This window comes from Mytilus trossulus, chromosome 8 (genome assembly GCF_036588685.1).
Source record: "Mytilus trossulus isolate FHL-02 chromosome 8, PNRI_Mtr1.1.1.hap1, whole genome shotgun sequence".
Lineage (NCBI taxonomy): Eukaryota > Metazoa > Mollusca > Bivalvia > Mytilida > Mytilidae > Mytilus > Mytilus trossulus.
The window spans coordinates 20140718-20168404 of NC_086380.1; the positions used below are offsets into that span (position 1 = coordinate 20140718).

Here is a 27687-nt window from a genome sequence, read left to right on the forward strand (position 1 = left end):
CACGTCCTTTTGCTTTGGTCACTTTTCAGGGGTGGATACAGCCATTTTAAAAAGGGGGGTTCCAACTATTATGTCCCCATTCAAATGCATTGACTGACCAAAAAAAGGGGGGTTCTGACCACCACTCCCCTGGATCCTCCAATGCTTATCTTTTTATACAATAGATCCATATAGAAAAAAGCAATTAACAGGATTTCAAAGAATAACAAAACAAATGCTAGACAATACTAGATAATACTGAATCTTGTTAACCTCAAAGCACTCTATCTATAAGTAATGAAGTATTCTTCCACAGACATGTTTAAACTCTCGAACCCTGATGAATAGGCAGTGAGTATAAGTAGGGAATATTGATCTAATGATCTATAGGGATTATAAGATCATAGGTGTTGTAAACTCCTAATATTACTTTAACACTAACAAAATCTGATGAAACATTAAAAAATGTAAAATCTTAAAAATATTGAATTTCAAGGAAAATCCAAAACGGAAAATCCCTAATCAAATGGCAATATATAAAACTCAAACACATCAAAAGAGTCATATGCCTGACTTCAAGTACAGGCATATTCTTATGTATTTTAAAAAAGGTGGATTAAACCTAAAAAAATCATTATATTGACAACAATGTGTGATTAAATTTAGAGACCAAGTACCATTCCAGTAGTAAATGAGGATTTATCTGCGTTTTACTGGTTTACTGGAAATCAAATTAGGGTCCAAAAACATTGCTTTTTATACTGGTTTATTTCACAGTATCATGTTTTAATTATAGCTGACAGCCTTCTGGTGATACGTAACCAAATAATTATGTACTAATGGAATTTGTTAGTATTATGATCGATAATATTCAGATCTAATAATTTAATTATTATTTAAAAGACATCAACCAATACGATGATATAGCATTTCAATCTGAAACATTTATATCTATTTAATTATACACATTGTATAGTATACATTCCTAGTGACAATCAACATGCTGCCGGACTTTATAATACGTCGTAATAAATATATTCATTCCCGGTAACCGTAGCATGATGTTTATGATAGATTTGTCGCTGTCTGGATGAATTATTTCAATGGTTACATTGTTGAATGTATATTGGGTGTGATAATTCTGACTTTATAACGGTATATTATACACGGTACTTTATTGATAGGAACAAAATAAATCCTTTATACTAACAAATGTAGTGTTGACTTGTTTTCATTGAGGATGTACATGGATAATTGTAAAATATTCAAATCACATACGATTTCCATTTAAAAAGAGTAAGATTTACATTTTCTCTTTAAATTTTAAGTGATTTTTTTTTTCTTATTTAATTTAACGCTATACATTAGTACGAGTTACTTTCACTTTATATTATGAAGATATGTCTAGAGATCTATAGATATATTTGTTGTTCAATTATAAGCAGATCTTTAAGACCCTTATGAATGATGCTTTGTTTGTAAATGAAAAAGTTAAAAGGAATGTCAACGAAACTCATGTCGGACCATGTTTGATGAACTTATAGGGCTCTCTTGTGTTTAAAAACATTCCTGCTTAAAATATAGGGATATTACCTAGTGTTTCTGTTTTAAATGCAGTCATATTTGAGAGAAGTTTTGTTAAGTTGGAGAATTATTCATGAAGTTTTATTACTGGTTGTTGTATTATGTGTCTGATGGGATAAATGATGAGCTGTTTGTGATACACGTTTGAGAATATTTGAATTAGATATTAATAAGGATGTTATGAATTAGAAATCATTAAGATTTTACGATGAGTGGACTACGATCTCTAAGCTCCTACCATAGGAGTTATAGTATGTCCTCTTTATCGTCAATAAGGTTTGTAATATATTGTCTGTATAATATACCTTATTATTTGCTATTTGTCTGCCATTACTGTACATCATAAAGATTTCCGTAAAATTTTGATGTCATAATAAAAAATATCTTCCGCCACAATGGAAAAGTGATCGTTGTACAACGTCAATAGTTCAAGTCACAGGGGCCAATTCTCTGGTCAACGGCAACAGATTTCCAAATAGCAATAAAGTGTATATTGTCAACTCCTCTTGATTATTGATACATGTACTTGTGAATTAAATAAGTCTGCAATGATATATTTTCCTTTGATCATAATTTTAAATCTTATTGTTTAAATCATCAATTAATTGTACAAAACATTTAAAAAAAAAAAATGTTTTGGTCAATCATTGAAAACATTTACTAAATCTTATATCAAGGCTTATAGTATGAATGAAAGGCTGACAGTACCGTTCACATAAATAAAGTTTAAAGATGTAGTAAGATTGTCAATGAGGCAACAATAGGCTTTTAAAGTGAATTTGTCACTATGCATCTTAAATCAATGGCTTATTACATCATAAGATACCCATACACATATATTTTAGTTATTTATAAAAAAGAAGATGTGGTATGGTTCAATTTTAATCGAACAGTTCTGATGATTTGATTATAAGAATTGGGATTACATGTTATTCACAGTTTTTTGTATCTAGACAGCTTGTTGAATAACTTTTATTTACATATATCCAAAGAAGCATTAAAGAAATCATGCTTTTTCACCTGAAATTCATTGTCATAATAATCCATCATTGATTGCTCTGAAAGTCTTAGTTTTAATGAAGCAATTTGATAACTTCTGTGTATTATTCAAAGAGATCCAGATAAATCTATATTTCAAAATAATTGTGAGGTTTTTTTCATGTTTAATATAAGTGCCATATGTCAGTCACACTATGAAATATGTTTTGTGATAATTGACAAAAAGCTAAATTCTCCACACCTTGTAGCAAGAGGCTAATCGTTCACAATACATATATATATATATGTGATAATTGATTCAAAATAATTTTTTTCTTGCTCTGTTTCTGGGTTCAATAGACTTTCTGGATCTAACAATGATTAAAATGAGGTGTGGCAAAATCATCAATGAGACTGCAACCATATGCCACAAATGACCATATAAGGACAATCAATATCAAGATTTTGTCAGGCAATACTCAATGTATGTATTGTTTGTTTCAGATCTTCCAGTTCCACAAGAAACAGCAGTAGACGGGACAGCTTAGATGACGAAAGACGAGAGATACAGAGGGAATCAGAGAGAATACAGAGAGAAATAGAAATGGAGAGAAGGGGACAGTCATTCTCACCAAGACTTACAAAGTCTCCTACAAGAGGCATGCTTAGTATTACTGGGGAGCTACCTAAGGTAACTAATATGAAAAAGAAGATGTGGTATGATTTCCAATGAGACAACTCTCCACTAGTGACCAAATGCCACAGAAATTAACAACTGTAGGTCACTATATTGCCTTCAACAATGAGCAAAGCCCATAATGCATAGTCAGCTTTTAAAGGCCCCTAAATGATAATTTAAAAACAATTCAAACAAGAAAACTAACTGCCTAATTTATGTACAAAAAATGAATGAAAAAAACAAATATGTCAAACATAAACAAACAAACCACTGATTTACAGGCTCCTGACTTGGGACAGTTGACAAATTGAATTTGAACACTTGGTTTTCTACCATGTGAGCTTTTGTCATCTTTTGTCCTCTAACTTTCACAGAGACAATTCAAAAGGTCATCAAACAACACAAATTTCCAAAATTAGATAAACGAAAATTTTAACAAAGACAACCATTTATGGTTTAAGACTTGGAACACACACATAAATATATCTTGGTTTATTTTAATGCTAGATTTTAAATAAATGTGTAATTGGCTGTCACAAATCAATGTTTTACTAGGAATTTAATATAATGCCTTTGTACAGCTTTTTGTAGTTTTACATCAGAAAAATAGCCTCCTCATTTAATTTTATATAAGAATATCTATTCATTCATTTGATCTTTTGATTTGCCATTTAAATAGGGACTTTCGGTTTTGAATTTTCCAACTAGTAAGATCTTATATCTAAATATATGCATGTGGGTTTATTTACAGTCGACTTCCTACAATGATTTATCTGGCAATGATGGTAGGAATTCACCTAGGCTTGACCACAGCAGTTCCAATCCATCACGGACTAGTTCATTATTAGAGAGGGCGAGAACTGGACTGTTTCAAGACAGATTTAGCCCCTCTAATGATGCTTCCAGTCCAGAAAGCCTTGGAAGGTCAAGGTCCAGTTCATCACCTGAGAGGCCAAATTCATGTGTGAACTTGACCAATCCTGAAAGGAACAGTTCATTACGGGATAAATTTTCAACTTCTACGCCAAATAGGGCCAGTTCAACATCAAATAGTCCTCTTCGTGATAAAATAAACACCAGAACTGGAATTGAATTAGACTGGTCCAGTCCTATGCATTCTAATCTCAGTAGTCCAAGATATACCTCAAGTCAAAATGATCTGAATAGTCCTAGAAATGGAGAGGATAAACTTGTAAGTGCTCTTATATAGTAACTTAGATATTTTAAGAAAATATTTAAATGATATTTCTATTAAAACAAATCTAGCAGTCCACTACGTTGGTATGTTTTTGTTTAAGAGAATTTGCACTGAGAGTAGTTTATAATTAGTTTAGATAGAAAGTTTATGAAATAGAAAGTTTATAAAATAGAAAGTCATTGTTGAAGGCTGTACGGTTACCTATAGTTGTTAATGTTTGTGTCATTTTGGTCTTTTGTGGATAGTTGTCTCATTGGCAATAATACCACATCTTCTTTTTTTTTATATTTACCTATATCTGATTACTTCTGGCTATCTATGCAATTGTTTTTGTCCTATATTTGTTGGGTCTTTCACCTTTTCAGAAAAGTTTTTTTTAGAAACAATGACTGATAAAGAGAGAATAATAAATTTTCTTGTCCTGAACATGCATGAAATATTTGCAACTGGACTTTAAGGGGGTAGACCTTGGTCCAGGGAGATAACTCTTTAATTCAGTGATGCGTTTGTAATAGTCAAGTTTTATTAATGTATTTTAAGCATCTACCTGAAACAGACTGAAAATAATCTATGTATCCTAGAAGCTTAGAACCTATTTATGAAAATGGCTGACACAAACGTACTGATGATTTTAAGAGTTATTTCCCCTAACCTAGGTCTACCACCTTAAGCAACCAACAATCAATCAATCATTCAATTTACTATAATCTACATGGCGTTCATGTGAAACTATAATTTCTCTTTACAGTCTGTTTCGTTTCAAGACTTGCCAAATTCTCCCAACGTATCGCCATCTAAATACTCAGACACACATAAGGTTAGTATTCTGTGCATTTCTTGTTTTTTTGTAATTACACAATTTATTATTTAGAACACAACTAAAATTCTGCACATGTGAAAAACGCATTGACACTTAAAAAAAAAGTATATTTTTTCCCCCTGATACACAAATTAAATTAATATGTATTCTACTAACAGAATTTTGTGTTTATAAACTCTTTTTGTCAGAATTCTCTCCATTTCTCATCTAAAAAGATAACTTTAATTGTTTCAATAACCCTCTATGCTTTAGCATTTTTATTGTGAGGTAAGACATTTTGTCTTTGATATGCTTTTCATTATAATAAACATTGTTATGGGTTACTGTATATTTTTTTTTTCATTATGGGGCACACATTTTGTGATTTGGTTGGTTAAGGCAAACCCCACATTGAAGTGTTTATCACAGTATAGATTTCTTATGCTTATATGCAAACTTTGGTGAAACGAAATAAAATATCAATTAAAATAGAATCTGTTCTCAATGCAAGAAAATTGGTATCTTAGAAAAAAATGCATTAACAGTAAAAGTTAGCAGTATAAACAGAGATACATGCGGTAAGAGGAGAAGCCCTATGACATCATAGTACATGTATCTACTTGATCTAGCTCATCTTTTATCTCTCTGGTATGAATTACATTAACACATATACTATGGTGTCATAGGCCGTCTCTTCTTACCACATGTTAATCTCTGTTTATAGACGTCCAACATGGAAGGTTCAATTGGAAACTACCAGAGATCATTAACATGTAAAGGCTAGACAGGACACCTTATATAGAATTACAATGATTTTAACAACCATAGTCGAAGGGAGACAATTCCAAAACATTGAAAGAAATATATGTATAAGACTATCAATGTACTTCTTTGAAAGCAATGTAAAGATTGGCATTAACCACTATATTCTGATTTTATTTTTCTCAAAGTTAATTGGAGCTATTTCTTTTTATGTCCCACCTACGATAGTAGAGGGGCATTATGTTTTCTGGTCTGTACGTCCGTTTGTCCGTCTATCTGTTCGTTCATCTGTTCATTCTTCTGTGCGTCCGTTCGTCCAGATTCAGGTTAATGTTTTTGGTCAAGGTAGTTTTTGATGAAGTTGAAGTCCAATCAACTTTAAACTTGGTGCACATGTTCCCCATGATATGATCTTTCTAATTTTAGTGCCAAATTAAAGTTTTGACCCCAATTTCACGGTCCACTGAACATAAAAAATGATAGTGCGAAGTTCAGGTTAAAGTTTTTGGTCAAGGTAGTTTTTGATGAAGTTGAAGTCCAATCAACTTGAAACTAACTACACATGTTCCCTATGATATGATCTTTCAAATTTAAATACCGAATTAAAATGTTGACCCCCATTTCACGGTCCACTGAACATTTAAAATGATAGTTGGAGTGGGGCATCCATGTACTTTGAACACATTCTTGTTACTACATGTAATATTTATACATTATATCATTTAATTCCTTGTAGTCAACATCATATATAGACAACTTAGCCACAGAACCCAGAAGAACTACAACAAATTACAGATCTAACAGTCTAGATAGAGTAAGTGTCTAGATGTACATAAAAGTATTTAAGATTACATGTGTAGAAAGAACCTGCAGATACTGTGGATTTGTTATTATTAGTGGGAGTTTAATTTTTGTGGTTTTCTTGAGTATAGGTGACCCACACGAATTTTAAATTTTCTACAAATTCAAAATTTCTATCAGGTTGTGTATAGAATTTGTACTAAAAAAAAGCAGTACTGGAAATTTACTTTTAATATTTAGTCCTATTTCTTTACTTTAAAACTATTGTAATATTTATGTACCGGGTACTTGTATTTTACAGTACTTGATTTGTACTAAATATTTGGTACAGAAATAATACAATATTCCATGTTTGAAAATCATAACTTCGAGAGATTTGAAATAGAAAAACTTTCAAAATGCTGAAAATGTAATGTTAGTAACCAAAAATCTGTAGTACCTAAATTTCAGGTACAAATAAAGTACTGTGAAATACAGGTACCTAAATATTACAAATATTTATAACAAAATAGTACTGAATATTAAAAGTAGATTTCCAGTAAGTCTACAAATGTTTAGTACAGAAATAGTACCTATGCAAAAGTAGCTGTGTAAACATCATATCAGAGTTGAAGGGTACTTTTATGTTAAACAACCCATTAAAAAGATGGGGAATGGATGCAGAGTATTCAGAACTATTAAATCAAAGAGAAACTTACAACATACTTCATGGCGTATAAATAAGACAAAGAAGTCTACAAAACATTTACCGTAACACTTTTGCATATTTTGGAATAAACTTACACAATTTGCACAGTTTTAATGAGGCTGACTAAAAGTACTTCTAGACATAATAATTTATTTTCATATGCTTTTGAATTGTAAGAAATATATGATAACACATAAAAAAGTAAAATTCCTTACCAATTTTGAAGTACATTTTGTGTGTCTATTTTATAGGAAAGGCCGTCTGAAGGACTGGTGAGTGCCATGAAAGGTTCTAGGTCTGAAGTAAAAGAGGCAGAGAAAAAGTTACAATTGATTAAAGCACAGACTGATGAAGCAAAGTAGGTTAACATAATGGAATAAAATATTCTTAGAGGAATATTCAAATATTTTTTTCTAGAAAAATGGTGTTTAATGTTGGATTCATTGCTTTTTGACATTTTTTGCTTCTGTTTTGATAGAAATAGATAATCATATGAATAAAAAGAGATATTGGGTATACATCAATTAGACAGCTACCCAAGAACACAAAGAACTAAAATACATTTAGAGGACATACAGTCCTAAACAAAAGACTATAGAGTCTATATAAGATACAAGTAAGACCTGTAATTAAAGATCAACCTCAAATCCAGAGAAAGTCAACCTTATAAGAACCATGACCTATGAATTAAGATTCAAAATGTATAGTTATTTCTACATTAGGACTGGGGCTTTATGAGATAGTTTTTTTGCTAAAAACAATAAGATAGTTTTGCTATAGAGATTTTACTGTATTTTGGCTATTATAGAAAAAATGAAAGACTGTCTATTTTTGTGTATTATATGCATCTCTGCTTCCAACTTCTTTTAGGAGGTAAAAAAATGCACCTATACACAGCTAAGACCTGTACTTTCATACAAGAGAGATCTTGATATGTAAAATTTGAATTCTCTATTAAACAGAACCCAGTTGATGTTGACGGAACTCAAAAGAGAAAATATTGTGAAGGATGTCGAGAGAATAGAGGAAGATTTATCTCGGAAGAAAAGACAAGTGAAGAATTACGAAGATCAGTTAAGATCTAGACTGGGAGATATAAGGGCATCGGATAGTTTTATTGATCCTGATGAAAAAGTAAGAGGCCTTCTGAATGTGATGTACCCGGTACAGACTTCTTGTGCTATTATGCATGTGTTAATCGAATTTTTTTTGCATGAAGTAAATGGAATTTTGATATTATCAAGAGCTATCTACCAAACTTGATATAAAAGTGCAAAAAATGAATATCTTCACATTAAATTACCATGTTGGTTCAGAAATTTATGAGTATACAGATCCAATTCTAGTGCTACCTATAAGCTTTGTTAACCGGATTTTTGTGACAAAAATGTCGGTTATTGATTTGGGGATGCTCGGCGGGCGGTCGGTCGGTCGGTCGGGCGGCAATCAAATGTTGTCCCTGCATTAACTCATGAACCGTTCAACCAAAGCTTTCAAAAATTTTATATGTTGTTTCTGACAACTAAATGAAGGTCAAGTTTAATAATGGCGATTTTTACTTTTACGGTTCAGGAGTTATGGTTCTTGAAAGATTGAAAAATGGTGTTTCCAGTCGTGTCCGTGCATTTTCTCATGAACCATTCAACCAAAGCTTTTCAAATTCTAATATGTTGTTACTGATGACAAAATAGAGGTCAAGTGCAATAATGATGATTTTGACTTTTACCGTTCAATAGTTATGGTTCTTGAAAGATCGAAAAATGGCGTTTCCAGTCGTGTTCGTGCATTTACGCATGAACTGTTCTACCAAAGCTTCCCAAATTTTAATATGTTGTTACTGATGACTAAATGGAGGTCAAGTACAATAATGACGATTTTGACTTTTACGGTTCAGGAGTTATGGTTCTTGAAAGATTGAAAAATGGTGTTTCCAGTCGTGTCTGTGCATTTTCTCATGAACCATTCAACCAAAGCTTTTCAAATTTTAATATGTTGTTACTGATGACAAAATAGAGGTCAAGTTCAATAATGGCGATTTTGACTTTTACCGTTCAGGAATTATGGTTCTTGAAAGATTGTAAAATGTTGGTTTCATTCACGTTGTTGCATTTACTCATGAACCATTCAATCTAAGCTTTTCAAATTTTAATATGTTGATACTGATGACAATATAGAGGTCAAATATGATATTGACGATTTTCACTTTCACCAATCATCAGTAATGGTTCTTGTGATATTGCCAGTACACAAATAAATGCTAATAAATCCGGTTTGCTGTCGTTGTGACAGCCTCTTGTTTTATGCTAGAGTTAGAATTAAGGGACATCATATTGTCTTGGAATTTTAAGTTATGCATGTGTTTGCGTGAGACTAAGATTTTTGTTGAATTATTACATATAATTTTAAAATTTAAATTTCTCATACATTTTATACTTTTTTTTAAAGGATAGCAAGGTATGCCAATTAACAAATTTAACACACAATATTAATTAACTGAATTTTATAGAAGTGTGAAGTGTTTTAATCAAGAAAGATTTCATAGATGTTGAGGGGAAACGGTATCTCGTTCACATATCACATATATGCAGTTTGTGTTGTTCATCTTACCATTTTACTAACCTGAGTTTCCTCCCTTTATATTTTCCCAGATAAGGTTAATTTTATTGGAAATGTCATGAATATTGTTTTGATAGCTGAATATTTTCATATTTTAAATGACAAATTTCTCTTTTTCACTTTTTTTAGTTTAATTTTAACATGCTTAGATTACAGCTGATTACGATCATTCATTAAATATCTTTTTTGAAGTTTCTATTTTTAATTTCTTAATATTTTATTTCTGTACTATGTTTGGTGAATTAGAGCCTGAACACAATATGCAATATAATGATATGAAATCCTGAACTCAATACACAACCATATACTGAGCTTGTTAATTTTTCACCAAGTTAACCATTAATAATTTAATTTTGGATGTAACGTGTCTTCTGATTGGCTGACATTATTTTTTATCTGCCCACAGACATTATCTAGTCATGTGACCGTGACATCATCAACTTTTTTCATGGTTTTTGTCGAGCCTGCAACTTTTGTTGCAGAAAGCTCGACATAGGGATAGTGATCCAGCGGCAGCGGGGGCGGCGTTAGCTAAATTCTTCAAAGCTTTATATTTTAGAAGGTGGAAGACTTGGATGCTTCATACTTTGTATATCGATGCTTCATGTTAGGAAGTTTCCTTCAGTCACATGTCCAATGTCCTTGACCTCATTTTCATGGTTCAGTGACCACTTGAAAAAAAAATTCAGATTTTTTGTAATGTTGAATTCTCTCTTATTATAAGTAATAGGATAACTATATTTGATATGTGCGTACCTTGCAAGGTCCTCATGTCTGTCAGACAGTTTTCACTTGACCTCGACCTCATTTCATGGATCAGTGAACAAGGTTAAGTTTTGGTGTTCAAGTCCATATCTCAGATACTATAAGCAATAGGGCTTGTATATTCGGTGTATGGAAGGACTGTAAGGTGTACATGTCCAACTGGCAGGTGTCATCTGACCTTGACCTCATTTTCATGGTTCAGTGGTTATAGTTAATTTTTTGTGTTTTGGTGTGTTTTTCTCATACTAAATGCAACAGGTTTACTATATTTGTTGTATGGAATGACTGTAAGGTGTACATGTCTAGCGGACAGATGTCAAGTGACCTTGACCTCATTTTCATGGTTCAGTGGTCAAAGTTAAGTTTTTGAGTTTTGGTCTTTTTATCTAATACTATATGCCATAAGTCAACTATATTTGGTGTATGGAAATATTTTATGATCTTTATGTCAGTCGCGCAGGTTTTATTTGACCGTGACCTCATTTTCATGGTTCATTGCACAGTGTTAAGTTTTTGTGTTTTGGTCTATTTTTCTTCAACCATAAGTAATAGGTCAACTATATATGTTGTATAGAAGCATTGTTAGCTGTACATGTCTGCCTGGCATGGTTCATCTGACCTTGACCTATTTTCAAGGTTCATTGGTCTTTGTTTAGTTATCTTGATTAATGTTAAGTTTATGTGACAGTTGTAATAAAGCTTTATACTTAGGACTATCAACATAATATCAATGATTAGTACAGAAGGCGAGACATTTCAGCGTGTGCACTCTTGTTTAGGTTTAAAATGGAATTTAGAATTAAATTATAAGAAATGACTGTAATATTTTTTCTGTCTATTCCAAATGACATAAAAAATGTGGTGCTCACTGTTAAAAAAACCCGCTACACGCATTATTCAGTGTGCACCAAATTTTTTAAGTTATTTCTTCATAGACAGAAAAATATTACTTTCATTCCTCAAATGTATCACCTTGTAAATTCATCAGTCTTTCAGACTTTGAGCTTCGATGTTTAAGTATTTCAGGCTTTAATGATTTCATTTTTTCTTCAAGATTTTATTTTGAATGCAGAATTAAATGTTTTGTTAATTTACAAGTAAAAAAAAATATAGTTAAGGTGGTACATTACACTACAGGGAGATAATCATCCAAACTTCTATCGTTATGGGTTAGGGAAATATTAACCTTCTCAATGATAAAAATTAGTCTTTGTCAAAGTGGTATGTATCCAATGAAATTTTTCCTTTTATTTATTTGGTTCAATTTGAAAACTTTATATTTTTGTTGCAGGGTCAAGTAAATATTTTGTCAAAATTTTATGGAAATTAAACGATCCAAACAAATTGTATTCAAGGTGTTTGGTACCACCTTAAGAAGCTTTTCAGTGAGTTCAAACATTTGCTTATTAAGTTTCTTACATTTGTTTCAGTTGACCTCGTTAGAGGAAGAGAATGCCAGTTTGAAAGTGAGGTTACGCCACATGGATGGGTTAGAATTGGAGAGAGATGAATTAGTCAGACAACTGGACTCTGCAAAGGAAGATTTGTTTAATGAACAAAGACAGTCTAGAAATAAGATAGAAGAATTACAAGAAGTGAGTTATCTACCCTCTTAAATATTGTATCAATGCTTGTAGATATTTTGACATTAAGAATTTAGTTATTGATGGAAAAGAGGTCTGGGCTTATTCATTTGAACAATCATGTTTCGAACCTAAAAGTATTTTTAAGTTCCAAAATCAAATTATTCAAATATGCATACACATACTTCATTACAGAAAGCTAAAGAGCTGTAAAAAAGCCAGTTTAAATGAAAAGACACCAACAAAAATAGTTGCAGACGTTACAAGATTTTTAAGAAAGTGTTGTATCGCCAGTTATATTTTTGTAAAAGGTTTCATGAATTCCTCTGTATATTTTCGCCAGTTATATTTTTGTAAAAGGTTTCATGAATTCCTCTGTATATTTTATTTACATTTACTGTTTCAACTGTATTTCTAGTTGACAATTATAAATGAAGGGTTAATAAAGAATATTTTATGACCAAAACATTTCTGAACACAAGAAGCACAAGTTACTACTGACAATGTTATTTAGAATTTTGTGAATTAAAATGATTCCTAAGCTTTACAAAGTAAGTTGTTGAGGATGTATCTATTCACATATACTGAATAATTGATTCAAAAACATAAATTTGATACCTTGTATTTTATTTTACAGGAATTAGAAAATTTAACAGCTCAGGTAGAGGAATATAAATCAGAACCAGGCCATAGACAGAGTAATACTACCTCATTACAGTTCACGAAACTAGAAGATAAAATACACAGACTAGAAAAAGAGAAAGATAACTTAACACAGGTACTTGCTTACATTTAGTCTGTCCAATAGGATTTTGGTTATATGCATTTCAGAATATGTAGAGTTATTTCCCTTGTTGAATAAAAATAGAAAAGGTTGACTTTTTATTTCAGTTGAAGGACAGTGATTAGTCAATTATCACATGCATTACATTTAGACTCCATAGAAACATATTTTGATTATACATTTATATAAATTTAAAATACTTTAAACCTACATTGGCACATTAAAATTTGTTTATCTGTATTAACAATTTACATGAATAAGTTGAATTTTTTGCAGGATAAGAATAAACTAGTAGAAGATTTACGACTGATATCACGTTCACCAAGACCTGAGACAAGTAGACAACAAATATTAAACCGAGACGTGGAAGAATTACGTAATGAAGTGGCCACTCTACATAATAAAATAGGAGCAGGTCAGAGAGAAATTAATAATAAAGAAGATATCATTGGTCGATTAAAGTAAGATATATTTTATATGAGAACGATTAAAATGCATAACATATTGTAAGCAATTGAAGTCCTTGACATGACAAAATAAAAATATTGAAAAAAGGAAATCATCAGCCTGATTTATGATGAAAAAAATAATAGAAAAACCAATATGACAGACTGAAACCAACACCAACTACTAAATTTAAGGCTCCTAACTTGAGACGGGCACATACAGAATATTATGGGATTAAACATGTTTGGTACCACTCAGCTCCTCCAAACCTGCAACATTATGATTTAAAATCCTCCATAAGAAAATAAATCATCAGGCATATTATGTAAACAATGAATTTGGGGTGCATTACTTTGAATGTTCTTGTTAACACCTTTTATAACATTCTATTATGCAAGCAAAGGTATCATCTGCGTTTCATGGACACATTCTCCATTTATTTTTATGCCCCATTTATGGTTATTTTATTTTCTGGTCTGTTTGTCCGCTTGTCTGTTCCTTCGTCACGCTTCAGGTTAAAGTTTTTGGTCAAGGTAGTTTTTGATGAAATTGAAGTCCAATCAACTTGAAACTTAGTACACATATTCCTTATGATATGATCTTTCAATTTTAATGCCAAATTAGAGATTTTACCCCACTTTCTTCGTTCACTGAACATAGAAAATGATAATGCAGATGGGGCATCCGTGTACTTAGGACACATTCTTGTATAAAATACATTATTAATTTGTGGCATTTGAAATGTTTGAAATTTTGAATGATAAACATTTTTTTTTTTTTTTTTGTCTTCTCCTTTTATTGGTGTGTATTCTTTGAACTTGCGTCCTAAAATTGCCTTAAATATGTAATTTTAATCATTACAGACAACAGAATCAAGATTTACAACAAATGTACAGTAAAGAGAAAGGACATAAAGATGGAGTAATGGAGGATCACAAACGATCATTACAAACTCTCAGGAAAGAAATGGTTAGTTAATAACTTTATAATCTTTATATTCATTGAATTTATGATTTTTTTCAGTAAGAGATTCATAAGATCATTCTTATTCATTTTTCAAATCAGCCAGTGGTTTCATGTCTTGTAAATATTTGACAGTCATTTTAATTTCAACTATACAGTATGGGTTTTGCTCATTGCTGGTGGCTGTATGGTGGACATGTAATACTGTATTTGTACTTATTTTCGCAGTGTATTTATTTTCACGAATTTCGCGGTTGGTTTATAATCACGAAAATAAATACATATGAATCTAAATCAAACCTTTCAACTGAAAGGCATTAATTATAAGATCGCAAAAATAAATACCCGGGAAAGTGTTTGAAATACACAATTCGCGAAAATAAGTAACCTAAAAAAACAAAAAAACTACAGTAGCTTAAATTATCTTCATTTGGATAGCTTGTCTCATTGACAATAAAACCACATCTCTTTATTTTAAACCATATGAATACAGCCTTGCTGTTTTTTTTTTTTTTTAAATAATGCTTAATGCTGTTGTTTTATATTTATTTGATAATTCACTTGCTCAAATTTCTTTATTAAAAAACTATGTGTTTGAATGAATTATAGGAAGATTTCTTCAAGGTGAGTTTCTGCAAAAAATTGTTGGAAGAGGATAATAAAATTATATAGTTTGAACTTGTAATCTTATTGTGTTTAATATGTAGCTTTACCATATTAGGGCAAGCAAGGGGTTGTTTGATGCACTATTAGGATTGATAAATCCTTGAAACTACCGAAAAAAATTATAATTATATTTATCCCCATGAAAACTCCATGTCATCAAATTTTTTTCTAAAAATTTGGCATGTATCAGATACTGAATAAAATGTGAACTTTGATACACAACCCAGAGTTACTTTTGTTTATACAAGCAGTTATACTGTGAGGCATTTAAAATATAAATGTGGTTCAAAAACATCAACATAACTTAACCTGCTTAAGGGAAGGGAGAGTTATCTACCTTATTGATACTACCCAGTTAAGATATTTTATCTGCTAGTGTATGTTTAGTTCTTTCATATTATTTTTTAAACAGATATCGTAAAGAGTGTAAAAGGAAATAATAGCAGCTGTCTGGATTTTATTTTTAACTTTCAAAAGAACTTATTTTAAAAATATACAGCTGAATACATATTACTGGTTTAGGATAAATATATTAGTCTGAGAATTACAGCTGATTTCATAATGCTTGCAAAGTAAAACTTTGGTTGGCTTGCTTGCTTTGTTTGTATAATTATTAGCTCAAGTGAGCTTTTCTCATCACTTGGCGTCCGTCGTCGTCCGGCGTCGTTAACTTTTACAAAAATCTTCTCCTCTGAAACTGCTGGGCCAAATTAAACCAAACTTGGCCACAATCATCATTGGGGTATTTAGTTTAAAAATTGTGTCCGGTGAACCGCCAAACCAACCAAGATGGCTGCCACAGCTAAAAATAGAACATAGGGGTAAAATGCAGTTTTTGGCTTATAACTCTAAAACCAAAGCTATTAGAGTAAATCTGACATGGTGTTAAATTGTTCATCAGGTAAAGATCTATCTGCCCTGAAATTTTCAGATGAATCGGACAACCCATTGTTGGGTTGCTGCCCCTGAATTAGTAATTTTAAGGAAATTTTGCTGTTTTTGGTTATTATCTTGAATATTATTATAGATAGAGATAAACTGTAAACAGCAATAATGTTCAGCAAAGTAAGATTTACAAATAAGTCAACATGACCACAATGGTCAGGTGACCCGTTTAGGAGTTATTGTCCTTTATAGTCAATTTTTAAACATTTTTCGTAAATCTTGGTAATGTTTTACAAAAATCTTCTCCTCTGAAACTACTGGGCCAAGTTAATTATAGATAGAGATAATTGTAAGCAACTAGAATGTTCAGTAAATTAAGATGTACAAACACATCACCATCACCAAAACACAATTTTGTCATGAATCAATCTGCGTCCTTCGTTTAATATTCACATAGACCAAGGTGAACGACACAGGCTCTTTAGAGCCTCTAGTTTATACAAGCTTTGTAAATAAGATTGACATCTTTAAACAATTTATATATGCATAGTTTAACCTGTATATATCATATTTGAATTTAATTGGGTGTTATCCTAATGATTGTACAATATACAAACAAAGCAAGCAAACTAACCAAAGTTTTATTCTACATGCATTAGAAAATTAGCTGTAAAGTAAATGGTATACTATATCCAACAAGTAAGTGGCCAAACATGTAGAACATCATCTAAAATTTCCTTGCAGTAATATACGATGTTGTTGTCTTTGGGAAGCATTATATCCATCAAGGAAATGCTCTTTAGAAAATTCCACAAAAAGATGACAAGCTATAAATTTATTGTTTTATTATCACCTATTACATTTACATCTACAGGATTCTGCCATGGTTCAAATGAGAGAGAATATGTTTTTAGAAAAGCAGAAATCTTTAGAGGATTTGAGAAGCACCCTGGAGAAGGATAAGCGTGATGCACTTGCACGGGCAGAGGATAAATTTAATCATCATATCAAAAGTCAATCTAATTCTATTAAAGTAAGATGCAAAAATATTTACCATGAATAGTAAACAACCTATCATTTAAATGGATACACATTCTGATGGGAAAGTTGCACTGTTGTAACTCAAATATATTTTGACCTAGACATTCATCACACTTTGCTTTTACATCTAATTCAGTTATAAATTGTTGTGTCTTGAATATCTTTTGAAGCTATTTTAATTATATGTATATGTGTATCCATTTGCATAAATTGATAGCATCAATTTAATTGTGATTCCTGCTGAAATTGTCTCCCTTGAAATATTGCTACAGATTGAAATTATCTCCCTTTATTCAGTGGAATTTGTCTAAATCAACCCTTTTGGACTTAACACTCTATTTAGATTAGTTAAAATATTTGTTGCACTTATATTTTATTGCTTAAATTTGTAGTGCGTTTCTTGACAAAAGAGTTCTGTTTAGTCAGGTTTAGAATTAACACATGATTTGATATTACACATGTTTCACTAGAAATAATACATACTGCAGTTTAATTGAAATGAAAATTATTCTGTATTTGCAACTTAGTAATAAAAGCCTCTTGAATTATTTAAAAAATTGAAATCCCATCTTTTGTTGTGTAACCATAGGGATTACATAACAAATTTATGAATAATTTATTAATTATAGAAAACTTTATCAATTGAAATTTAATCAACAATATGTTCATGTTAGATGCATCAATATTCCTGATGATTTTAACATTAGTTTACCAAGCATATCATGTTATGTTTTGTAAAGTATTTAGGAAGTCAAAAATGGAATTTTGAATTAAATATACAGTTTGCAATAGTTGAATATATTATCCTCATTGAATGTTTATTTCCGAAGTATATCTGTTTGTCAGACAGTGCAGTAATAAAAGTATTCATTTATAGAACAGTAATCTGCTAATAAATACATTGCTGGTTTTGGGGATTTATACTTTGCCGGAATATGAAGATCATATGTAAACTCAACTAGTCGCCCTATGTCCCCCATGGGACGAAGTGGATTATGTCAATGTAAACTCAAAATGAAAATACATATTTCAATGGGTATTAAATTGGTTGGTTAAGGGAAACCATGAAATTTTGGAAAATTGGGACCCAATTATTCCTATAAAAACTTTGAACATCCTATAGGCTACTTTTATGAAGGTTTAGGAACAGAGGAAAATTTAAAAAAAAAAACTCAAGGAGATTCCATATCTAGTATAGGATTTTGTTACTCTTAACTTAAGCTTCTCAACCAGTCTTGATAGGGAACATACAGGGCTGTATGTACTGAAATTAAAAGAAGGCATTTAATTATTTATGTCCATTATCACTGAACTAGTACACAGTGTTGTATAGGGGCCAGCTGATGCACACATCCAGGTTTGGGATTTTCTCGCTGTTGGTGGCCTTTGACTGTTATCTGCTCTTTGGTTGGGTTGTTGTGTCTTTGACATTTTCCCCATTTCTATTCTTAATTTTATAAGGCTGGATATCTGTGTAGGTAACTGTTTTGACATGTATAGCTGTTATATTGTGTTATAGGATAAAGAAGGAGAGTTATCCAGAATGATAGATTTAGTGAAGAAATTAGAGGAGGACCGAAGGGATGTTGAAACAAGAGTCAAAAGTGATTCACAAAAACAGGTACAATTGTACTTTTAAATGAAAAAAGTTGATAAATTTGCTATTTCCACTCTCGAACTTTATTTTTCCACAATTAAATTTTCTCAAACATATTCACAATCCTTATAACTACCAATCACAGATCAATTTTATATTGGGTAACTCATGTTCTCAAGTTACTCCGTTACTGTTTGTTTTTGAACAATAAGAATAATGAAAACCCCATAGCTACCTCTAATGATTACAAATGGAAAAGAATGTCATTAAATTAAAGAAAACAAAGAAACAATAGGTTTGATTAGTACATTCACTCTTACATGTTTATGAGGATGGCATCTGTGTTGTCAGTACACTCTTTTATGCCCGTTCGCTTCAGGTTACAGTTTTTGGTCAAGGTTAGTTTTTGAAGAAGTTGTAATCAAATCAACTTGAAACTTAGTACAAATGTTCCCCATGATATGATCTTTCTAATTTTAATTCCAAATTAAAGTATTGACCCCAATTTCACGGTCCACTGAACATAGAAAACGATCGTGCGACTGGGGCATTCGGTACTATGGACACATTCTTGTTCTTTTATTCTTTTATAAAAAAGGAAAACCCATAGAGTAAATATGTCATCATGTTTGCTGTTCACATTCTTTCATGTTATAACTGCTAGTTTATTGCATGTATTAAACTTTTAGATTGACGATTTCATCAAGAAGGAGAAATTAAAATTAGAAGCTGACTTTGAATGGCGATTACATAAAGAGAAGGAACAGTTCCAACAGGAATTTAAAGTGAATTTTACTGGATTATCTAAAGAATTGGAGGAGGCTAAGAAGGTCAAGGCTACATTGCTGGCACAGATTGAAAAACTTACTACTGTAAGTAATACACTTTTTATAACTAGTAGCCTTATTATACCCCTGCTTTAAAAAAGTGGGGGGTATACTGTTTTACCTCTGTCTGTCCATCCATCCATCTGTCTGTCTAAGGAATATTTTCTTCATATCTTTCTGAGGATCTATACTACAAGGATTTCTGAAATTTGGGTTCAAAGTTTATATAAGTCAGCTATACCATGTGATGGGATTTCAGATTCAGCACTCAACAACTTCCTGTTTATTACCCAACACTTGTATCATTTTACATATGATAGCCAAGTTAATAATTTTTGTCACATTTTTTTCTGTAACTACATTACAAGGATTTCTGAAATTTGGATTCAAGGTTTATAAAAGTCAGTTTAACTGTGTGATGGGTTTTCAGATTCTTCACTCAACAACTATCTGTTTACCAAACTATTTGGGCAGGGATATTATCAGTGAGCAGTAGCTCGCAGTTTTTCTTATTAGAAGAGCGGTCTAATTAGTGGAATTACTGTATCACTAGTCTTTCAACGCTGAGATTGTGAGTTCATATCCCACACAGGCATGAGTGCTCAACTCAAATCTTGATTGACTAGGATAACAGTTTATCAATGAAGGTCGTCTCCATCATCCTCCACGAATAATAACCTACCACCGCAAAAAAAGCCGTGTAGTGCTGAATTTGGCCATAAACACAAACACCACAAAATAGCTGTATAGTGCTGAATTTGACCATAAACACAACCACCATAAAATAGCTGTATAGTACTGAATTTGACCATAAAAACACAGTAATCAAGCAATCTTTTGTAACTCAACTTGTTATTTATAAATAGAATTATTAAATATAATTTTGAAAGGCTTGACTAAGAATACCAGTACAGGTACTATTTGTCCAATTGCATGGACCAAATAAGTAAAGATTATTGGGTTTTCTACAAATTGATATAGAGCATTTTAGCCATGAGCCACTATAAGAAAAGTTTTTTGCAAGTTACGGCACTGGAGAAGCAAAAACACCTCACATTGTATTAATTATATGTTCTGTTTGGCAAAAATATAAAAATTAAGAATACCAGTAAGAATCCATTGAAATTAATCGTTATAATTATTTTTAAACTTGAATTTAGATAAATTACCAAAGCATCTTTACATCAAACTTTACCATTTCAAAATTTTTCAACACCTTTTCCTCATAAATGAAAAGTTATTTGAGATAAATATTGTGGCATAGGATATTTGATTTTGTCTTTATCATAGGATGATATGGTCAATATTGTCTTAACTATTTACTGCATTGTGTCGTGTATTAAATATTCAATAAGTATAATCCCTACTTACTTAAAAGGTTTACGTTTATATAGAAACAATTATATAACAAGAGAAATGCATTTGTTTTATTAAACATAAATGAGGGGTTTAAAGACATTAAAAAAAATATAGAAAACATTTGTGTATGTGTATGTTCAAGGGCTGGGTAAAGTAGCAAACATGCTATTACCAGGCTACTGAGTGTGTTTTATGGTGAACCTGTGACATATATGTCATGAAAACAAGACATAGCAAGTCTAGATTTCTCACATAGCAAGTCTAGATTTCTCACATAGCAAGTCTAGATTTTTCCAATGTTGTCAACTTTTAAGTTCAGCCTGTGGTTAGAGTTTAGACATCGATTACTTTGTTGAACTTAAAAGTGTAATTTTATTAAATTCCGAAAGAAGTGAAATTTCAAAATAAACACACAAAAAATCAACAAAATTCAATAATTTGACAAATTAATTTCTTAAATGTTTTCATAAAAAGTAATATGTATCTTGATATTTTATGAACAACTTTGAAAATTGACCATTGTTTTATTGAAGTGTTTTAAAATTTATTGCACAAAACTAATTACATTGTAAGTGTTAATTTCTACTTAATTTCTGTACAACTTTTTATTGTTATACACAAAATCTGGTATCCATTATCCTAAGAAGACTTAAGGTGGCAAATAATAATTGCATCTAATGATTAAATCAAATGATGAAATTTTAATAAAATAATAGAGCACCATATGATTAGTAGTTTACTTTCACTGTTTTTCCAAGCATAATATTTATAAAATTTCTGTGTAGGTATTAATCTTTTGGTGATTTAATTTTTATAAAGATGTATACTGTTATCTTCTTTTTATGAATAAAAATTCAAAGCCGACGTGAATCTGATTATTATTGCTGCCGTGTGGGAATCCTGATTTCCATATTTTGAACCATTCAAAAGAAAATGCTGACATGAAATTTGTTTACACCATGAAATCAGATATGTTGAAATCTGACCTGTTTATAATACTTTTAAATAAAGCTTATTAAATTTTTTATCTGCAAACAATAGAATGCACATATGAGTGTTATAATCCAATTTCGTTTTCTATCCGATCTAGGGTAGAATTATTATTCATGCATGTAAAACTGGATCAAATTTCAATGAAATTCGATTTTTAGTTTATTTTTATACAAATGTGTGTACGGGATCATTGATTTTCATATAAGTATTTATTGTTAGAGTTACAATAAATACAAAAGCTAACTGTTTGTGCTGATATCTGTTTAATATTGGATTACGGTGTACTGACTTTGTATAGTAAATCTATTTAGTGTTTAACTATTAAAGACCTATGTAAATTTTTGACATTTATAAACTGAGCTAGATAAGACTGAAAGCTAGGTAGATTTTCTTTCAATTAAACAGTATGTTTGCTTAGTGGATAGGACAGCAAAATACTAAGGCGGGTATTTATACCCTCTGATATTATACTCGTCAGAACAACGGGACTGACGCTGGAGAATTTATTGATCACATGGATATTTTAATGACTTGAAATTGATTAGACATTGCTGATTTCTATTGAACGAGTGAAATTATATGTGTTTTAAGTGTCGGGACCTAATTGCTTAAATATGCCATGACATGTACTTCGGAAAATAACAATTCTATTTGACAAATTTGCGTACCATTGAAAAAGCAATTTGCTTTGTGTGGAATTGTTAAAATCTATTGTTACTTTCATCTAACTAATGTGTTTTTTAAATAAGAAAGTAATTCACATTATAAAGGACCATTATTGAGGACCTGTCAGTTTGTAGCATTTAACTGTTTAGTTTGATTTGGCATTTGTCACTGCCAGTTTATAGTGATATTTGGTTTTGAAACCTTGCTAAAAGCATCATGGATTTGGATTATGATCAGCTTAGAGATGTTAAACAGAGATTCTTTGATTGCTATAAGGTAGGGTTTGAGAAAAGAAAAATTAGGAATTAATTTATAAAAAAATAATTTGTTATTTTTCGTAAAATTATCTTGTTCTCATCAGATATGTCATGCTTAGAAATATTTTTTTAAAAGAATGGAGTATCAAGTATCATTCATTGATTTTCACAGATGACATTAATGAGTTATGTCTTTTATTTTAATGGTAAAAATAACAAAAGCATAGTTAAAGTTCAAGACACTCAACCAAAGCCTATGGGATGGGAATTCAATGTTACTGATCATTTGTGCCATTAGAGCTAATATACATGTACAATGAACATTTGAATTATTAATAACAGGGGAATATAAAATTGATGAGAAGAGTAGATCTGATAACAGACATGCAGTTCTCAGTGTTCAAGATATACTAATCAAGCCTCAGGCCCAAGGCTGGATTTTGGTATTTTGCAAGTCCTGGCTGGTGGGTCGGTGACAAAACTTGAAGACTGAATTCTAATGATTTTTTAAAGATTTTTAAATATATTTCATTATAGTACTTCAGCCATATTTTATCTGTGACTTGCACTTTTAATTAAAACTGCCTATCTGTCAGGGACAGGGACAGGTGAGGGCGTAATGGGTGTTCCCCCCTTCCCTTTTAAAATAAATAAATAGTAATCTGCAAATATTGTATTAAATATGGCAATTTATCATATTCATTAGTTAAAGTTCAATCTTTTCATCGTGTATTCCATATCAAAGCCTTCAATATTTAGAAAGAAAGAACTTTATTCTGCAGTTTTTGTTTGTTTTGTATCATGCATGTGTGTCGTTCAAAGGAACCAGAACCTAATCTTAAATAATATTTATTTATTAGTCTGGCTACTTCATAATTTGATGCTGAATTGTTAAAACCCATGCCAGGAGCTTCTGAGCTTCCCCATGGACCCTAGGCAACCAGAATTAGGTTCCTAAAATCCCAGCCTAGGACTATTGAAAAGTTAAGTAACGCTTTATACTCTAGGATAGGATTTGCATTTGGAATTTCTCGTTATTGGTCTACTGCTGTTAAGTTCCTTCCAATCATTTTAATATACCATAGACAATTAATGGAGAGAATTCTGTATAAAATATGTTAAACCCTAACACTTTTGTTATATTAGAAATCTTTATTTACCTATGGTCAGTTGAAAGTATTACAGCTTTGATTTTGTCTGCAAATATTGCTTTTTATCAGAACATAAAGAACAAAGTTTATTATTAAAAAGTTTTTTGAAGCAGAACATTTTACTTTGAAGATAACATTGTAAATAACACGATTAGAAATTAATCTGTTTAAACTTGGATTAAACCTGGATTATTGGTGAGTGTAAAGGAATTAATAATATGTTATGATATTCCTTACTTGATCAAGGGGATTTTATTATATCATGGAGGTCACTTGATTCAATCAGAATGTTAAAAAATCCTGCTTTCAATGAAGCTGAGGTAAAGTGGATGGGTGTGTGTGTGTGTGTGTAATTATATTTTGGTTAATACTCTGAAGTTTATTTACTTCGGATAGATATTTGGTAGAAAATATTATAATTTTACAGCTATATACATTCTAATGTTGCTATGATATAACTTATTAAAAACAATAAAATATAAGTTTATGTAAATATACACCAGGTTTTTGATAGGTTTATTGTTTATCAAGTATTAAGGTCTTACTTTAATGTTGATTTTTTGTTCTTGTTAAATATGTACCTCAGTGCTAGAAATTCCTGGGTAAACATGATTTTTTTATGACAAGAGTTTAAAATTTATGACAGTCTCAAAATATGTGGTGACATTTTTATATATATAAAATTCAGATCTTTCGTGATATCACCTTTTTGTGCTGATGTGGCATAAAGCTATCACCAATCAATAGACAACTTTCGAGTTCAATGCATTTCCGTCAAAAACTCTGGTTTTAGTTAACTTCATTTGTGCGTTTAGGGGCATCTTCACTTCGATTCCAATGTTGAGCGCATGGTTGGAAAACCTTAATTTTATATTGTATGAATTATTTGGCAAATTGAATTCTCAAAATTGACAATTAGCACTGCTGTCATTAGGGAATTGTCATTAAGTACCTACAAAACAACCATTATTTCTAGTTTATCCTGCACAATGGGGATCACTAAGACGCTTGATGGACGTAAGTAGTGCAGGGATACAGGCGACCCCCTCTATCTGGTTAATGACGTCATAAAGGCGCGCATAATTGACGAGTTTTTTCCAGTGACGGATGAACTTGAAAGTGGTCTATTAATCAATCTAGTCTGCCAATTTATACTTTCCTAGACTGGTAGATTTTCATTTTATAATCAGTATGTGATCCATTTGATCCCAGTTCATGATTGGTCAAATCGAATTATGGTTTCAAGTTTTCTTGCTTTCCTCTGAATTTGCCTTGGTGACTGATCATGAGTGTTCTATTAACTTATTAAGTAGTTACTACTGTACCACTGAGGTTGTTAGTTTAAACCCTAATTATCGAGGAATGTTAGTTTTCCTCTTGATGGATGGTGGTTTTCTCTGGGCTCTCCAGCTTCCTCCACCAATAAAAACTGTTGCTCGCAATAGCCCCAAAACAGTCATTAAAAGTGTCGTTAAAACACAAAAAAAATCAGAAAAATCAATAATCTTAAGTAGTTTTGGAAAGCACGAAATAAATCAACCATTGGTGTATATATGTCATGTAAAAAAAGAACACAGAATTTTGCAAATCATTTGAAAAAGAGAGATGTCAAGTATGTCTGAAAATCATTAGAGAAATTTGATTTCCACCACCACATTTGTGCAATACTATATTTCTCCACTTTTGACATAGATTTCTAATATTTAAAATGTTCAGCAAGCCTCATGTTTAGAATAGGAATATTGATCAGTCTAGATTGGAGAAATATTTTATAACATTTGATGCATCAGCAGATTCAATATTGAACTCTTACATGATAGTAGGGAATTTTTTTATTTAGTTTTTATAAAGGAGACATAGTCAAAACTAAATGTGTTGGCAAGGCTAGTGATTCTTGTCAGGGTTTTAATTTTGTCTATTTATAGCAGGTCTAAGACATGGATAAATTAAAAGTAATTTCTTTTATGTTAAGTGAAACTTCATACTTAGAATCAAAATGTTAAGTGCCATTAAAATGATCATTAAGGTAAAATTTTAGCACATCGAAATCATTTATTTAAAATTCAAAATTTGGTAAGAAGAGGTGAGAATTTAATATAATTTAAAAGCTCACACCTAAGTGCACAATAAAACACTTCTGTTTGATTAATAGTTACGGACGGCTATCATTTTATTAGGCTTTCAGATAACAAATTAATTTAATGATAACATCCAGTGTTTAAAATCTAAACAACAGTTCCTTTTACTTTGATAAAATGAAATATTATCAATGATTTATAGATTAAATTTAAACACCTTTTGAAAGGTATTTTGTACAGGTATTCACATGTTTTCTCTGATTCATAGATCTATAAAGTACACAGGTCTTATGAGTGGAATGCTGTATCAAAAATTAATTCAGAAAGTAAAACAGTATTGGTAGAATAATGGCTTTTAGTAGTCCCTGTATCTCAGTTTGGGTCCAGAAATATTCATAAGGAGGTGTCTCACTGACTGCTATAAAAAGGGCCCACTCCAGCCATGTTTAAGTGAATCCCTAAATAATCAACCAATATGTTCCCTATAAGGGAGGGGGACTGGGCCTTATGGCTCCCTAAATCTGCCTTTGCATCTTCATTAAATCTTCTGTATTTTATGTGCTACATGTAACTGGTATAAACCTGAATTAGAAGATTTCTCATATTCCTGGAAAAAGCCCAAAAGGGGTGCTTCAAAGTGGTGTTAAAACACAGAAAAGCAGATATCTTGCTAAATAAAAGATAAGGCTTTCAGTGAGTGTTTTCTCATGGTTATTTTTGCACTAAATTTTAAATATATAACTATACTTTCAGGAATTGGAAACTCAGCGTCTACAAAATCGCCAATCTGTTCATGACCGTATGTTAGCGGTTGCCAGAGCTAAGGAATCTATAAAACAGGACATGCAGGTCGATATGGAAAAAGTTAAATCCAAAATGAAAGAAGTAAGTTATATCTGTAGGGAAAATTAAGAATTATGGCCTCCTGGCTCCAATTGGTCTGATTTAGGTGTTTAATTCCCCTATGAATAAATTTGTTTTTGTTGAATATGTAAACAACCTACAGAATTTATAATTTTGAATGTTTCCTTAGAAAATCCCATGCTTTTATTCTGTTGGTTTTTTTTCCCTTCTATCCTATAAATGAGTATGATGACCAATTTTCCTGTCCAAAATTTCATTTTTAATAAGCAATCTGCATGATATTTAGAACAACTTAATCATAATAAAGCTAACTGCATGCTAGACTGATATAACTGGGAAAAAGGGAGATAACTCTAACAGGGTGGGGGCTCATGGGATATATCGTTGAAAATTATAGTTCTCACTTCAGGATTTCCAACAAGAAATAGACAAGCTACAAGATACAATAAGAATGCAAGAAGAAGAAATAAAACAATTACGTGGAGAAAGGGCAGAAGTGTTAAAATTAGCTAAAGACAATCAAGGGTCGGAAAGAGTGGAAAGAACTATAATTAATGAAATTAATGAAGAGTGTCGGAAAAATTCACATGTTTTAGGAATCAGTCCTCGCAAAGTTAATATGACAGAGTAAGTTTATATTTATAAGGTAGTTTGGCTGTCACCTTGGACGTAAACAG

At 31.2% G+C, this 27687-nt stretch overlaps 2 protein-coding genes across 5 annotated transcripts in view; both read left to right on the top strand.

Annotated features, from left to right (window-relative positions):
• Positions 1 to 6805, top strand: part of LOC134727435 (uncharacterized) — an 85220-nt gene extending 78415 nt beyond the window's left edge. The window contains exons 13-16 of the mRNA XM_063591816.1: positions 3046 to 3232; positions 3972 to 4412; positions 5167 to 5235; positions 6716 to 6805. Of these exons, the coding sequence (XP_063447886.1) occupies positions 3046 to 3232; positions 3972 to 4412; positions 5167 to 5235; positions 6716 to 6805 (787 nt within the window). The remainder of the gene's footprint in view (positions 1 to 3045; positions 3233 to 3971; positions 4413 to 5166; positions 5236 to 6715) is intronic.
• Positions 6806 to 7725: 920 nt separating this feature from the next.
• The window catches only part of LOC134680689 (myosin heavy chain, clone 203-like), a 35224-nt gene continuing 15262 nt past the window's right edge, over positions 7726 to 27687 (top strand). For all 4 annotated transcript variants that reach the window (XM_063539842.1, XM_063539839.1, XM_063539840.1 and 1 more), the window contains exons 1-11: positions 7726 to 7826; positions 8431 to 8602; positions 12280 to 12444; positions 13070 to 13210; positions 13493 to 13677; positions 14527 to 14632; positions 17052 to 17210; positions 18738 to 18839; positions 19505 to 19687; positions 26900 to 27031; positions 27420 to 27637. In XM_063539842.1, the coding sequence (XP_063395912.1) occupies positions 7750 to 7826; positions 8431 to 8602; positions 12280 to 12444; positions 13070 to 13210; positions 13493 to 13677; positions 14527 to 14632; positions 17052 to 17210; positions 18738 to 18839; positions 19505 to 19687; positions 26900 to 27031; positions 27420 to 27637 (1640 nt within the window). In that variant the 5' untranslated portion in view covers positions 7726 to 7749. The remainder of the gene's footprint in view (positions 7827 to 8430; positions 8603 to 12279; positions 12445 to 13069; positions 13211 to 13492; positions 13678 to 14526; positions 14633 to 17051; positions 17211 to 18737; positions 18840 to 19504; positions 19688 to 26899; positions 27032 to 27419; positions 27638 to 27687) is intronic.